This window comes from Rhamphochromis longiceps, linkage group LG6 (assembly GCF_057381845.1).
Source record: "Rhamphochromis longiceps isolate RC_006_pf linkage group LG6, R_longiceps_female_GT1.1, whole genome shotgun sequence".
NCBI classification, from domain to species: Eukaryota; Metazoa; Chordata; class Actinopteri; order Cichliformes; family Cichlidae; genus Rhamphochromis; species Rhamphochromis longiceps.
Genome location: NC_140562.1, coordinates 41,122,074 through 41,136,086, shown reverse-complemented (window position 1 = coordinate 41,136,086; position 14,013 = coordinate 41,122,074). Strand labels below are relative to the sequence as shown.

At 40.0% G+C, this 14,013-nt stretch overlaps 1 protein-coding gene across 7 annotated transcripts in view; it reads left to right on the top strand.

Moving 5' to 3' along the window:
- Nucleotides 1-13,444, top strand: part of ctnnd1 (catenin (cadherin-associated protein), delta 1) — a 31,919-nt gene extending 18,475 nt beyond the window's left edge. For 5 of the 7 annotated variants that reach the window (XM_085410734.1, XM_085410738.1, XM_085410735.1 and 2 more), the window contains 13 exons: nt 171-372; nt 3,447-3,564; nt 3,706-3,862; nt 4,633-4,650; nt 4,970-5,035; nt 6,456-6,583; nt 8,111-8,261; nt 8,403-8,598; nt 8,733-8,917; nt 9,676-9,723; nt 10,032-10,114; nt 10,877-10,973; nt 11,386-13,444. In XM_085410734.1, the coding sequence (XP_085266860.1) occupies nt 171-372; nt 3,447-3,564; nt 3,706-3,862; nt 4,633-4,650; nt 4,970-5,035; nt 6,456-6,583; nt 8,111-8,261; nt 8,403-8,598; nt 8,733-8,917; nt 9,676-9,723; nt 10,032-10,114; nt 10,877-10,936 (1,412 nt within the window). In that variant the 3' untranslated portion in view covers nt 10,937-10,973; nt 11,386-13,444. The remainder of the gene's footprint in view (nt 1-170; nt 373-3,446; nt 3,565-3,705; nt 3,863-4,632; nt 4,651-4,969; nt 5,036-6,455; nt 6,584-8,110; nt 8,262-8,402; nt 8,599-8,732; nt 8,918-9,675; nt 9,724-10,031; nt 10,115-10,876; nt 10,974-11,385) is intronic. The other 2 variants (XM_085410736.1, XM_085410737.1) reach the window with 2 other exon arrangements.
- The last annotated feature ends 569 nt before the right edge of the window (nt 13,445-14,013 follow it).

Sequence of the window (14,013 nt, the reverse complement as noted above, 5' to 3'; positions counted from 1 at the left end):
AAAACAATATTTACAAAGTTTTAAGAATTTCTCAGTGATATCAGTTGCAGGAAAAGTGCAAAATTCTCACTGAATCTTCTCGTCTGGTTTGGGTTTTTTTTTTTTTTTTTGTTTTGTTTTTTGTATGTTTTAAAAAAAACAAACATTTTTTTTCTTCTTCTCCCCTGAAGGAACGCTGTGGAACTTGTCGTCTCATGATTCTGTGAAAATGGAGATTGTGGACCATGCATTGCACGCCCTCTCCGACGAGGTGATGGTTCCCCATTCAGGCTGGGAGCGAGGGAGCAACGGAGCAGGTGGTGGGGAGGAAAACTGCAAGCCCAGACATCTTGAATGGGAGACTGCCCTCACCAACACAGCAGGCTGCCTGAGGTATGGAGCAAAGGAAGGATGGAAGCAACATTAGAGAAGCAAGATATGTAGCTGGGAAAAGAAAGTGGAAAGTTGCCAGGTCAACAGACTGACAGAGCAGTGGGATGTGTGAGGGAGGATGGAAGCAATGATGCGCTAACAGAGCAGAAGAGCAGGAAATGCATCATGGAGTAGGCATAGTGAAGATGGAGAATGATGGTAGAGTCATAATAAAAAAAAATACTGAAGACAAATGTCTTCAGTCAGATTAAACTCAAAACTTTTTTTCTTTAAAAAAAAAAAAATCAGAGCTCTATTTACTTGGTCTTTATAAGATGCTATGTGTAAATACATACATGTGTAGGAGAAGCATGTTTTAATTAAAACAATCTTTTCTGTAGAAGGAACAAAAACTCCAAGCAGATTCAAAAATTCAGACTTAAAAAAGTGAGTATATTGGAGTGATGCATCAAAGATATTTTTCATGTTAAAGACTCTTACTCTAATTACTAGTACATATAAACACTTCTGGGTTAAATGTCAGTTATATATCAAAGAAAAGAAAAATTGCCCAGTAACTGAGCTATCAGGAGGGGAGGGTGGGGTGACAGGAAGGGAATTTCAGAGATTACTGGGAGGGGGGCAAGCAGAGGACAGTGGGGCATTGACTTTTCTAGTATAAACAGTATGTTCAGGCCTGTCTCTGTTATCTGTGATTTCCCTCAGCCATAAGTCTAATTATAAAAGGGTTACTTGCAGGTGTGGAAACGCATCTTATCTTGAGGATTTAGAAAGTTCAGTATTTACAGAAATGGTCTGGACAGCATCTGAATTGTTTTAAGTTAACTTGGCACTATATACCCACTTCAGCAGCTCAGTTATTTATGCATTCTATGATATTTTCTCATTTTTCATATTGTATGACAGTTTGGACCCAAGCAGCACCATCTACAATTCAGCCTGTGGTATCCTTATATAACCAATCTTTAAAAATAATGGATAAAAAAAATCTGTTCGGTGGCATCGCTGTCACATTTTAAAGAAATATAATCTACTTAGTTTTAAGAGTTTTAATCATCTGTGTTTTCTTAAATTAGTTTTTAAATGTATAAATAGGGTGGCCCCAGAGTGTCTCAATAGATACATCCAGAGACAAGATAGTAATCGTATTACTAGGAGTAAGGTGAACGGCAACTGCAAGATATTATATCGCAGGTCTACATTCGGTCAGTCAGCTTTTTCTATAAAGGCTTGCCACCTGTGGAACACACTTCCAACCGATATCAAATTGATTACAGACATTAGATCCTTTACACTGAAGGTTAAAGTGTGGTTAAAGGGAAATCAAAGTTGTAGTCATTTTAACTAATGATTTTAATTTTATTTTAAATTATTGTCTATTAATTGTAATTGTATTCATGATGTAATATGGTTTTATGAAAATGTATGTTTTATTGTAAAATGTATCTATTTAGATTGTAAGCCCAACAAGAGACAATTGTTGAAAATTAGCAGCAGCTATAAACCTATGTGCGGTACATCAGTTTCATGTCTTGCACTTGAACTATGTTAAACCGCACTGTCCCTTTTAAATGAATAAATTCAAAATTTCAGCCTGACATTACGCAGGAGATGCCAGAGCTAAACAATCTCTTAAAAATTGGGCGGTTGTACTAGCATGTTTGTGACATAGTTAGTGCTGGGTCACTACGCCTTTTGACCCAGACAATTGTAGCACGTTGTAATTGGCCTTCCTGCAGCCAAACTCTGCAATTTCTCAGCTCACGTTGTTCAGACCAGTTGAAGAGTAGAGCTCACACGGAGTGGGAATGCCAAGCTCCTACAAGCTTTTGTCCATTTCTAATTCCACTTAACAATATTCAGACAAACAAGAACGCTCTCTTCATTGTTGCCAAATAGACGGGGAGTGTTGTGCAGAGATTTTGTGTCAGTGAAGCTTCAGTTGCACTGCTGGGTTTAGTGGTTAATTTAAGGTCATTATGAGTGCAGTTTGTTTTGCCTTAATGGATATGTATACACGCAGCAATATGAGTGCCTTAATTATAGTATAAATTATAGCCAGTTTTGGGCATGTGGTAGCTACTATCTACATATGGGTCATTGAAACGATGAGTGTGTCATTTCTGTTTAAAGCTATTTTTTTTTTTCCAATTCAAGACTTGTAGGAGATCTTTGACAGAGAACTTGTTTTCTGCAGAGTATTTAATGACTATATTTACTCAGGAAATTCCTCTTTAAGTTTTAATACTTAGTGGATTTTCCTGAAAATATTCATCTCTGTGACTGTAAACCTAACCTTTAGTTTCACTTTATGATTTCGTGTCACTTCACTGTCGAACTGTAAACGACAGATGGAAGGCAGAGTTAAACTTTTATGGCTCCAGAAGTCATGCAGGCATATCGTGAACAGTGGCACACATGTTTAATGTCTGCTTATGTGGCTTCTTTTATAGCTAAGGTTAGTGAAGAGGATTAGGGTCAAACACTATTTTATTTACATATGTAAATAGATATTGTCTTGCTTTTTTTCCGTTTGTTTGAAATAAGTTTAGCAAATTTCAAGCGTTGTTTTTTGAAAACCGGGACACTCTTTTTCTTTTTCCTGCCGCTGTCCTGATTTGATTCGGTCAGCATTTTTTATTTTAAATGTGTGCCTACCGCAGCATGTAAATAAACTTCTCAAACTATGTAGTGAAGTCAGATGAGTGCCCTGTGCAGTGAAAGAGAATGTGTCCTGGTATTATGTGAAAGGGTGTGTCTGCCGACGGGAAACATAAAAGACAAAAGGCCACGACACTCAGTTTTCCAGCTCTCTTGAATCTTTTAAGTGCGGCTGAGTCAGAGAGCAGTTGAGAAAATTGGCCCAGAGATGTAACTCGATCTTGTCAAACTGTACTCTCTTTGTAAACTAGTACATTTAACAGGAGTTTCATTCAAACTTAATGGGGGTGTGCTCGGGCATTATGTGCTGGAATCCTTTTGTAGTCACTATAGCAGACTCCTTCCGCTCCCCTTTAACCTCTTCTAATCTGCGTTCTTCTTTCTCCTCTTTTTAACTTTCCTCTCGATTAAAGAAATGTGAGTTCAGAGCGAAGTGAGGCGAGGAGGAAGCTCAGGGAGTGCACGGGATTGGTCGACTCGCTCATGTACATTGTCAAGTCCCAGATTGACTGTAAAGATGTGGACAACAAGGTATGTGGATTTCTGATTGATTAAATCCTTTGACACCTTTGTTTGATCCTTGTTGCTTTTGTGTGTTCAGTAACATTTACCTGTGAATTTACAATGAGAAAGGCGGCGTTTTGATTCTTAACTTTCTCTCCATCTCTGCAGTTGACAGAGAACTGTGTGTGTCTGCTGAGGAACCTGTCCTACCAAGTGCACCGTGAAATCCCCAACCCTGAGCGCTACCTGGAGGCCACACCAAACCACCAAGGCCCCGCCTACTCCAGCAATAAGGGCAGTTGCTTCGGTTCCCGCAAGAGCAAAGGTGTGTGCCTTAGACAGACAGAGATAGCGTAGTTTTCATTCAGTATCGAGAGCATTTGGTGAGGTCACACCATCTCACTGAGCTGATACTTGCACATACACACAATCTTAGACAAACACATTACACAAACAAAGCCAGTCATCAGCACAGGAATGTGAACCCCTCCCCCCCTTAGAGAAATCTTATCCTCTCTTCAGCTGCTCTGTTTGTGTTTCACCGAGAGTATTGATTTGTTTTTGTCAGACTACAGCCCCCACTACAATTTGCTGGCTTTGTATTACAAAGTCAATTGCAACAACCATGTGTTAATGCTGGTATAAATATGTCAAATGTTTAGTTTTTTAGTTTTATTTTTTTCCCTTTATTTCTGATTTGACTCTTTATTTTTAGAAGATAGTGACTGATGATATAAGAGTGAGTGGTGAGGTGGTAGGGCACAACTAAACTCAGACTGCTGCAGGTAGTTATTATGTGTTTGTAGCTACTCTACACTTGTACGTTATTAATACATTTGATGTACAATTTTATGTGAATATGAAATTGTTTGGTTTGGGCGTTTCCCTGCATTTGCTTTATCTGGCCTTCATACATGGCATGTCACATGCTGATTCTGTGTGGTGGCAGTGCTGCTTTTGGGGTGTAAACAGGTGTTTACTGAGTGACTCAATTACGGCTGCTTTCCTTTTTACTTAAATGCTCTCTCTTCCTCCTGTTCTGCTGCTCTTCTCTTTCCCCTCCCTGCCCTACATCCTCCTTCGGCCTGGCTGCAGATGAGTGGTTTTCCAAAGGTAAGCTTTCTTTACCTGGCTATGCACTTTACTTCTGCTTTGTACTTTTGTCTTGGAGTGGGTGCAGTAGGATCATGGCTTAGATAACAGAAATGTTTTACTAGCACTAACATGGTCTATTTCTTAATAGCGGAACACTTGTAGAAAGTGCACTGTAGTTTTTAAATCTTCATGTTTGCCCTGACGAGCACGTGTCTAACCAAATCAGAACACATGTACTAACAGCGCATGTGTCAGTCTGAAACAGCCATCACACTCGGTGTCAACAGCAGATTGTTTTGGCATTTTTGTTGATGTTAATGTTTAATGTTGCTTCCAGGAAGGAAAGATGAGGATACAGCTGATGATACAATAGACATTCCAAAAAGGACCTCACCTGCTCAAGGTAAGCAAAGGCTCTATGAACACCTTTTATTGAATTAAGCCTTTATAGAAAGGGGGTTCAAAACACTGAACGTGTTGTGGTGACAGCGGTCTCTCATTCAGACGTAATCCACCTTTAGATGACTGTTTGCCACAGCTCCATTCACAGGCAGACATGTAGAGAGGATGTCATAGTACACCTGAGATATCTCTTATTTGTTACAAATGCCAGGTAAACTTGGTGGTTTTTTTGACACCAAATATGTTGTCAACTGATAAAGCGCTCGGACTTCTGAAAATGTAGTTTGCTCTGGCTTTGCTACTGCACGCGCAGTTTGATGTAAGCTGTACCTCGCTCCATCCACATGGACTCAGAAGACCACTCTTTTTGATTGCAAATGGCAATAATGCATCAGCAATTGGTGATGCATTGATTATAGTATACTTTCTGTAATTAGAATTTGGAAACAAAATTTTGTGACATACGACCGTTATTGCAATACAGCTTAGAATAATCTACAGGACAAAAATCTAAATCTGGACCATGAATACTCATGAGATGATGTCCTGTTGAGCAGAGGGGTCATGTAAGGGCAACCAATGTGAGCGCTAAAAGAAAGACAGGAAGTGGATGTGGACAGTAAAGGAAATGAGTTACAGCCTTTGCTTTTTGAAAGTTTTGCAGATTTCTGCCTCTCTTGTCGTTTTCGACTTCATACGTCATCACAACGTGCTTCTGGAATGAGCTGTTGTTGTTGTGCACTTCTTCATGGGAGATTAGGAGTAGTGGATGTTGTTTGCATTCATGTGGAAACAATCTCACAGACAGACACACACGGGATCTCTGCCCTTTTCTCTGATTGGACTCGCTGTGCTTTAAGAGGCTTTCAGGACACCACAACAGAGACGTTCTCTCTATCGCAGGGTTTGATGTAAAGGAAGATTTATTATACTATGACAAATGTAGGTGTGATAGTGGTCAGGCTCCTCCTGCGCTGGTGAGTCTTCTGCTTCTCCATCAATCGTCTCTGCTGTTTTAAGAGTTAATATTTGGAGGAAGATCTTCTGTCCAAGGCTTTTGGAGCTTAATGAGCAGACAGTTGGGCACCATTTGTTTTGTCTCTACTGAAGCCCTTACAGAGTGCCTATCGGCTTGATGATAGTATAGACGTTTGCTGTGTTCTTATCTGGAGGGTGGCATAAAGAAAACTGTCTGTGTACTTGGATAAAGAATAGATATCACTCAATCTTGATACCGCATTCAGGAACACTTATCCTGTTTGATTTTCAAGAATTACTACTTAACATATCCCTGCACATATTGTTCAATAATTAATATGTCTGTATTTTATACTCCTGAAAGATTATTTCTTTATGAAGGACCTGTTACATTATCAATGTTCCCATCACACACGTGTCCACTCTCTGCCTGTTTCCTGTAGGCTATGAGCTCTTGTATCAGCCGGAGGTGGTTCGCATCTACATGTCTCTGGTGAAGGAGTCCCAAAACGCCACAGTGTTGGAAGCTTCAGCTGGAGCTATTCAGAACCTGTGCGCTGGACACTGGACTGTAAGAACTGCCATCTATACTGATCTTTTTCGATTTTACAGTACCAGAACTTTATGTGCTAAGTAAATAAACCAGATTGGGAAGTCTGAATAAATGGTGCTGTTTTAACATTAGTCATTGCAATCAAAGGTTATTTCAGGAACATTAGTAAACACTCTATATGAGGATTTGTATTAGATTTGTCTGTTCTTAGAGGTTATCTGTAATGTAACACACAATTATTTTGACTTTGTGCACATGAGAAAAATCACAGTGGTATTTGTTTAGTCAACACTCCACCTAAAGAGCTGAAGTATTGGTTTACTGGTTGATCTACATTCCTATGCTTACATATGGCCTAGAGCTACAGGTCAAAGCAGCAGAAACAAGCTTCCTCTGAAGGTTGGGTTCAGCTTTAGAGAGAGGGTGATAAACTCAGTTATTTGAGAGGGTCTCTGAGCTGCTAGTTCTCTTACATCAAAAGCAACAACTCACTGGATGGTAACAACTCATCCAGTCCACACATGCAAAAAATCAAACCGTAGGTGTCCCTAAATTATTATGTGCAATAATTAGAAATGACAGAGGGAAAAGGTATTGAACTCCTGAAGAAAGGGAGGTGTGGAACATCATGACACGCCTGAAATCTATCAGTAATGGAGCCATAATACAGAAGTGGACAGCATTTAGAGAAGCCTGTGAAATACTTGGAAAATATAGTCTGGTCAGATGCGACTAAAATGGAACTCTTTTGGTACCATAATAAACACCATGTTTAGAGGTCAAAAGGCACCGCAACTCATCCCAAAAACACCACAACAGCAGTGAAGTTTGGAGGTGGGAACAACATGGTATGGGGCTGTTTTTCAGCAAATGGTACTGGCACGCTTCATATAATTGAAGAAAAGATCGATGGAAACTGAGATATTCTTTATGAAAATCTGCTGCCATCTACCAGGATGATGAAGATGAAACGAGGGGGGGGGGGGGGGCGTTTCAGCAACACAATATTCCCAAACACAGCCAAGGAAACTCATGGTTGGTTTCAGAGAAGGAAAAATAACGCTGCTAGAATGGCCCAGCCAATCGCCTGACCTGAATCTAACTAAAAACCTTTAGAAAGAACTAAAGCTTAGATTTCGAAAGACCGCTTGTGTGGAAGACTGGCGCAAAATCACACCTGCAACTAGTTTCTCCCCACAGGAGACATCTCGAAGCGGTCATCCCCAACCACTTTTGTAGCAAGTATTAAATGAATTTCAGTCGGTGTGTTCACGAACATCTATCTTTGACTTCTTTGCATGTGTGGAGTGGATGTGTTGTTATCAACATCTGGTGATAATTTCATATCAGTGACAGCTTTAGAAATATATTTACTTAGAAAATTGGTGATGTATCCAATACTTATTTTACCCTGTGTAAGTAGCGTTTGACAGGTAACGGTAACCCACTGAGTGAAAAGTCTGTTAAAAACCAAGCACGAGATTTAGCAGCAATGGTCGTTAAGATGGTCTTCTAAATCAATAAAAGCACTTTGTGTGTCTGTAGTATGGCAGATGCATCCGTGCCTTGGTGCGCAGGGAGAAAGGTTTATCCATGATGACGGAGCAGCTGGCTCATAACAACGACCGCGTAGTCCGAGCCATGTCCGGAGCCCTTCGCAACCTGGCCATTGATGGACGAAACAAAGAGCTACTAGGTGACACATTTAACTCTTTGTCTAACTGAGCTTCAGTAAAAAGGTTTTAACCAGAGTTTAAAAAAAAATCCCCAGCTTTATTACATAACAGTGTTAGGAGTTGTAAGTATGCTGCAATCTTAATCTTCCCTGTGTTGTCAGGTAAACATGCGGTGCCTAACCTGGTAAATAACCTGCCTGGTGCTGGTCAGAGTCAGCCAGTGCGAGCAGTGTCAGAAGAGACGGTGGTGTCTATACTGAGCACGCTCCATGAGGTGCTGGGCTCCAGTGTGGAAGCAGCCAAGACTCTCAGGGCTGCTAATGGCATCGAGAGACTGGTGCTCATCAACAAGGATGGGTACGCAGTGACAGATGGATACAGATCATTTGGATAATTTTTTTCTGTCCACGTTTTAGAGCATCTTGAAATTGCTATAACGGGTTATTTTCATAAATTGCACCTTTCTCCCTCTCTGTCCCTCTCGTCTTTAGTAACCGTTCAGATCGGGAGGTGCGTGGAGCTGCCCTAGTGCTGCAGACAGTTTGGGGCTACAAGGACCTGCGGCGCACTTTGGAAAAGGATGGCTGGAAGAAGACAGATTTCATGGTCAACTTAAACCCTCCCACCAACAAACCCAACGGATATGAGGAAAGCACTCTGCCGCTTATAGACAAAGGTCAGTGGTAGGAGTCAAAATAGCCGCCACTTTGCTTAAAAGGTTTCAGTGTAATGATTGTTACCAGTCTTCTTGTTTTTATAAAATAAATTATGTAGTGGTGTCAGTTGTTATTCAAATTGGCCTTTTAAGTATCTATTCAGAGTTTCACATAATTTCCGTCTTAGATCTCTCTAAACTTGAGTCTGAATGATTCCTCTGCATGAATGCAACTCGGAAGTTGATTGTGCAGAATGATAACGGGCTGTTTGCAGATATGGAGTTACTCATCTCAGCCAACTTTCTATTCATTACATTTACAGCTTTGCCACATGGGGAATTTTCAAGAATAGTGAAAGCATATTTGATCTGCACTGCCTCCCAGTCAGTTTTCTAAGTGATTTTTGCATGTTTTTGTTTTTTACTGTGTGTGTGGGACCTGCCTGACTCCTCCCTGAGTACTGAGGTCAGGTTTAAGGTATAGAAGGGACCGGGCCTCCGGAAGTGTGTGGCAATTTTTGTTGAAATGTCAACACAGGACATTTTTAGTACTGATTTAAAAACCGTTTCATTCTTTGAATTTCAAAGTAGACTGAATGTGGACATTTGCTTTTACTTTTGTTTTAGTTGTGGTGATTTATTTAGTTGTTTATTTATTTATTTTTTACCTGTTGAGCACTTTGGTTGCATTAAAAAATGTATTTGTCTCGACTTAATTCTTTAGAATTACAGAGCAATACATGTATTTCTGACTGTTTTAATATTTCTCTGACACACAGGTGGCAAAAGTGACCGGGAAATGATTCCAATGAATGACATGGGACCAGGCAAGTGTGCAAACACAAAACACACAAACAGATACAACTGACAGAAGAGCTGTCCGACATGCCTTTGCTTTCATTGGCATCAAGTCATCACTGACTTCCAGCTGCTGCCTTTGAGTCAGCACAGCGGACCATCTGCCTCTGTCCCTAGGATCCTCCTCTGTCACACTAACCCACTGCATGTCTTCCTTCACTACATCATAAATCTCCTCTGCGGTCTTCTTCTTTTTCTCTTTCCTGCCAGCTCCATATTCTACGCCCTTTGTGTATTTATCGGAAGTACCAATTAAACACGTGCTTCTCCTCTTCAGATGCCTACTCCACACTGGACCAGACGGGGAGAAGGAACACTCTGGATAACACACTCGGACCTACTGACAAAGATTTAGATCAGGTATCGGCCAACCTCATGACACACACTGACACTCCTCACACCTTTGCCTAGAGACATAAGCCCGCATGTCTGCACCTTTACTGAGAATTTACTGCCTCACTCCTAACATGCACTTTGCTCTTTGCTACATCTCTCTCCTGACCCCAATGTAACGTAATGCTCACTTAATTTTTAAAGTTATCTAGCCAGTTCACACCTTGTTGTTGTTGTTTTTGATTATAAATGGAATATTTTGGGGTTGAGGATTGCTGATCCGAGAAGCCAAAATCACCGAGCTGTGCTATAGCTGCAGTGCTTCACCTGACTTTAGGCGCCATCTGAGTTCAGTCTGCGCTCTCACAAGCTGCTAAAGTTGTTGTTCAATGAATGTAAAGGGCAAAAACTATTAATGGTGTTAATTTCACACACTGGTTTCCCAGAAAGTTACCGTGTGAATGGACATGTTCTCACACACACCCACAGGCAGCATGTTGATGCATGTCTCGGTACAGCACAGGAGTTGATCTTTATCTTGTGCGTTATTTCTCACCCTTGTCCCTTTTTTCCAACCTTAAAACAGGACCTAACATTGCACTAACATGTCGCAACTCTTCTGTCTTTCGTCATCCTGAACTCCCTCCACTTTTCCCCCTTCTGTGTCTACTCACCTCCTCTTTGGATTTTCACACTAAACCCTCTTTATTCACCCACTCCTTTGGACTCTTATCTCTCCTCATCTTTATCTGTCCTTCTCTCCTCTTTCTTTTTGTCTCTCTCTCCCAGGGAGGGATGTATGGGGAGAGGCAGGCCTCCTTGCCTCTAATGGATTCTTACGATGGTTAGGCTACACCCACTGTGTCACACTGCATGTCACCGCATGGTATGTGTGTCCCACTGGCTGCTCTCACAACTCACCGCATGGCCTAATATTAGTTTTGTAGTAAGATTTGTGAATATTTGTGTGTTTCTAATTGTGATTTGGATTTTTAATGAGCTTCCATTTTACTATTTTTAGACTGTTTTGCTCCCCCTGCTGGTGAAAAGTGTCAAATCTTTATTTTTTGTGGTTCCTTGGATCTTATATACACATATTTTTTGTTACCTCTGCTTTGCACAGTTTGTAATTTTTCGTTTTGTCCAATGTTAAGTAACGTTTTTACTCACTGTATTGTATTTTTTAAATAATTAATTTTTCTTTAAAAGTGTGATTCTTTCCACCCAGGCATGGCTGCCTCGCCCTTAGCCGCTCCATGTGATCCGTTCACACACTTGTACCTCTTCTTCTCTTGCAGAAAAACTGATTGTGTGCATCACAAGACGACAGCCTCCTCCCACTTACTGCCCTTGCTGAACTGACAATGGGGGACTACCGCTACACTACCGACATGACTAAACTTCATCCCTTACACTCACTCTCTTGCAGCTTCTCTTCTTCCCTCTCTCTCTGTTACATTCCTCCATTGCAGTTCAAACACTCGAATGAAACCATATGGAAAACTGACGATGCTCTGCATTCCCTGTTGACAGCCGGATGTGACACTACGACCACTTGACTCCAAAACCACTCCATCAGCACTACAGCTTGCTTGGACAACACTAATGCTCTCTTTCTTTGAGACTGTGGCTTCTTTGGTATTTTCTCGGAGGTCAGAGCAAAGACTAATTAAACAAATTAAAAAGGAACTGTTGGAATCATATCAGGACACTTTATGGTGAGATTTTCCATAAATGGCTAACACACTCTGTTTTGAAGAAATCAAGGTTTTCTCTCTCTCTCTCTTTCCTTAATGGTCACACACTACAAAATATGAGTAATTTCCTACCGCTGGGATCTTGTATTTATCTGTCTAATTAGATATGTGTACAGCTTCTGCTTCTGTTTTGGTAGCGGTTGTTCCTCTACTCGCTTTGCTGTGTACTTTTAGTTACGTACGCGTGCCAAATGACACTGCTACTGCTGTGACTGCCACTGCTAACGCGCAACATGGCACACTCAGACTTTTCTCCAGCAGCCACACTGAAAACTTGTCATCCGCTTTGTTCTGTTGGCATCTTGTGTTGGTGACAGCCCAAAGATGCACGGGCGTGCTGCTTTTTTCTGCATTTGATTGTGATGATCCACAACTGTACAAGGTTAGTTATACAGCCAGAAATAAAGCAGACGAATGATTCTCCTCCTCCTCCTTGTTGGAACAGACGGCAATTTCTAAAGTGATCTTTCTGTTAAATGCACCCCCCTTTTTCTTGGTAATTCTTAGTGGATATCTCAAGGATCTGGTGGGCGCATTTCCTTATCTGCAGGTCCATAATCTTATGAATGTGTACATATGCAAGATTGTCTTTAATCGTGGGCTAACTGGAGTGCCTCGCTTATTCAGGATGGGTCTCATGGGTGTGTCCAGCGTGACCTGGGTAACTGGTCAAGTTGTTGTTTTTTTTTGTTTTGTTTTTTCACAGCAGTGTACAATTTGGGAGTACTGTATATAGAACTCAGAAGTTTTTATTCTGCAAGAATATGCGATCTTGTATGTTATTGGATATTTCTTTTTTTTTTTTATTTTTTTAAATTAAACTCTTGAGTTCTGTATAACTCACTGCTTCACAAATCCATAACCTGCCTGGCTTTAAGACTACAGATCGACACAGTGCTGTCTGTTTTTTTTTTTTTTGCCCACATTTCTTTAGTACGATGTTTGTTCTGAAGAGGAATGCTTATTCTTAGTGCCGAGTGAGATGTAGATACTTACTGCGTGGATGATTAAAAGAAGCACTACGGGGTTGTAAAGTGTGATTTTTCTTTTCTTTTTTTAACCTCCTTTTTTCATGCCAGTTGAAATATGACAGCCTCCTTTTCTCAAATTAACGAGCTGTCTTCAAGATTGGACTGACTGAAAGATGAAAATGATAGCGAGCGAGGGCTAGTGTTAGAAAGAGAGGCATAGACCAGAATCTATTAGATAAAATCAAGAAAAAAGTAAAAGCACATTTAAACTATATATACAAGAGAATATTTGTTAATTTTAATGGTTTTATGTATTATTATTTTTTATATATATATTGATTTGGGTTCAATTGTTTTGGGTGCTCTGGGTGAATGCATATGCAATCTTTTTTTTTTTTTTTTCTTTTTTTGTTTGATTGAAAACAGTTTGTCTTAATTGAAAGCAAAACCAAGTTAGCTGAACAGAAATCCTCCAACGCCATCATCAGATACACTAATGGGAAGGAAAAAACCAGATTGTTGACTAATGTAATCTCTTTGCCTTGGCTCTTAAAGTTGCACATTCTCATTTATGAATGAATTATGTAACTAGCAATAATGTTTTTAATAAAAAAGAAAATTATTTCTCAGTGCCCGTGTTTTCTTTTTTCAGATTCTATTTATTTATTTATTTTTAAATGGGAACAAGGAGATGTTTATGATTTTTGTAGTCACTCAGTATCATTTACTTGTGGTTATTATAGTTGAAAGTGGGGGTAATAAAAACTAGACTACAAAAAAAAGTATTTTCTACTTTTAAAAACATATTGAGGAAATTAAGTAGCAGTAATTTAAGCATGAGAAGGAAATGGTCCAGACTTTTAGTGACACTGTAGGATTTCCACATGGCTGCGAGTCAGGTGACCAAATTCCAGCCAATTAAAATTGGGACACTAATTCTGAGCCATTTATAATGTGAAGGATAAATTCCATTTGAAAGCAACATTCCTGACGCCCTCACTGCGTAAACTTAAAGAGCATACATTACAGCCAGCATTATTCCTTATGTAGGTCTCCCTTTACTCATGTAGTCTCCTTTGTACATGTTTCTGCTGCTGTTTCATCTACAAAACCTTTGGCGTCTGAGGGGAAACATCCATCATTTTATTTCTTTTTTTGTTTTTAATCCAAAATTGTTTTTGTATTGTTTTTTTGTTGC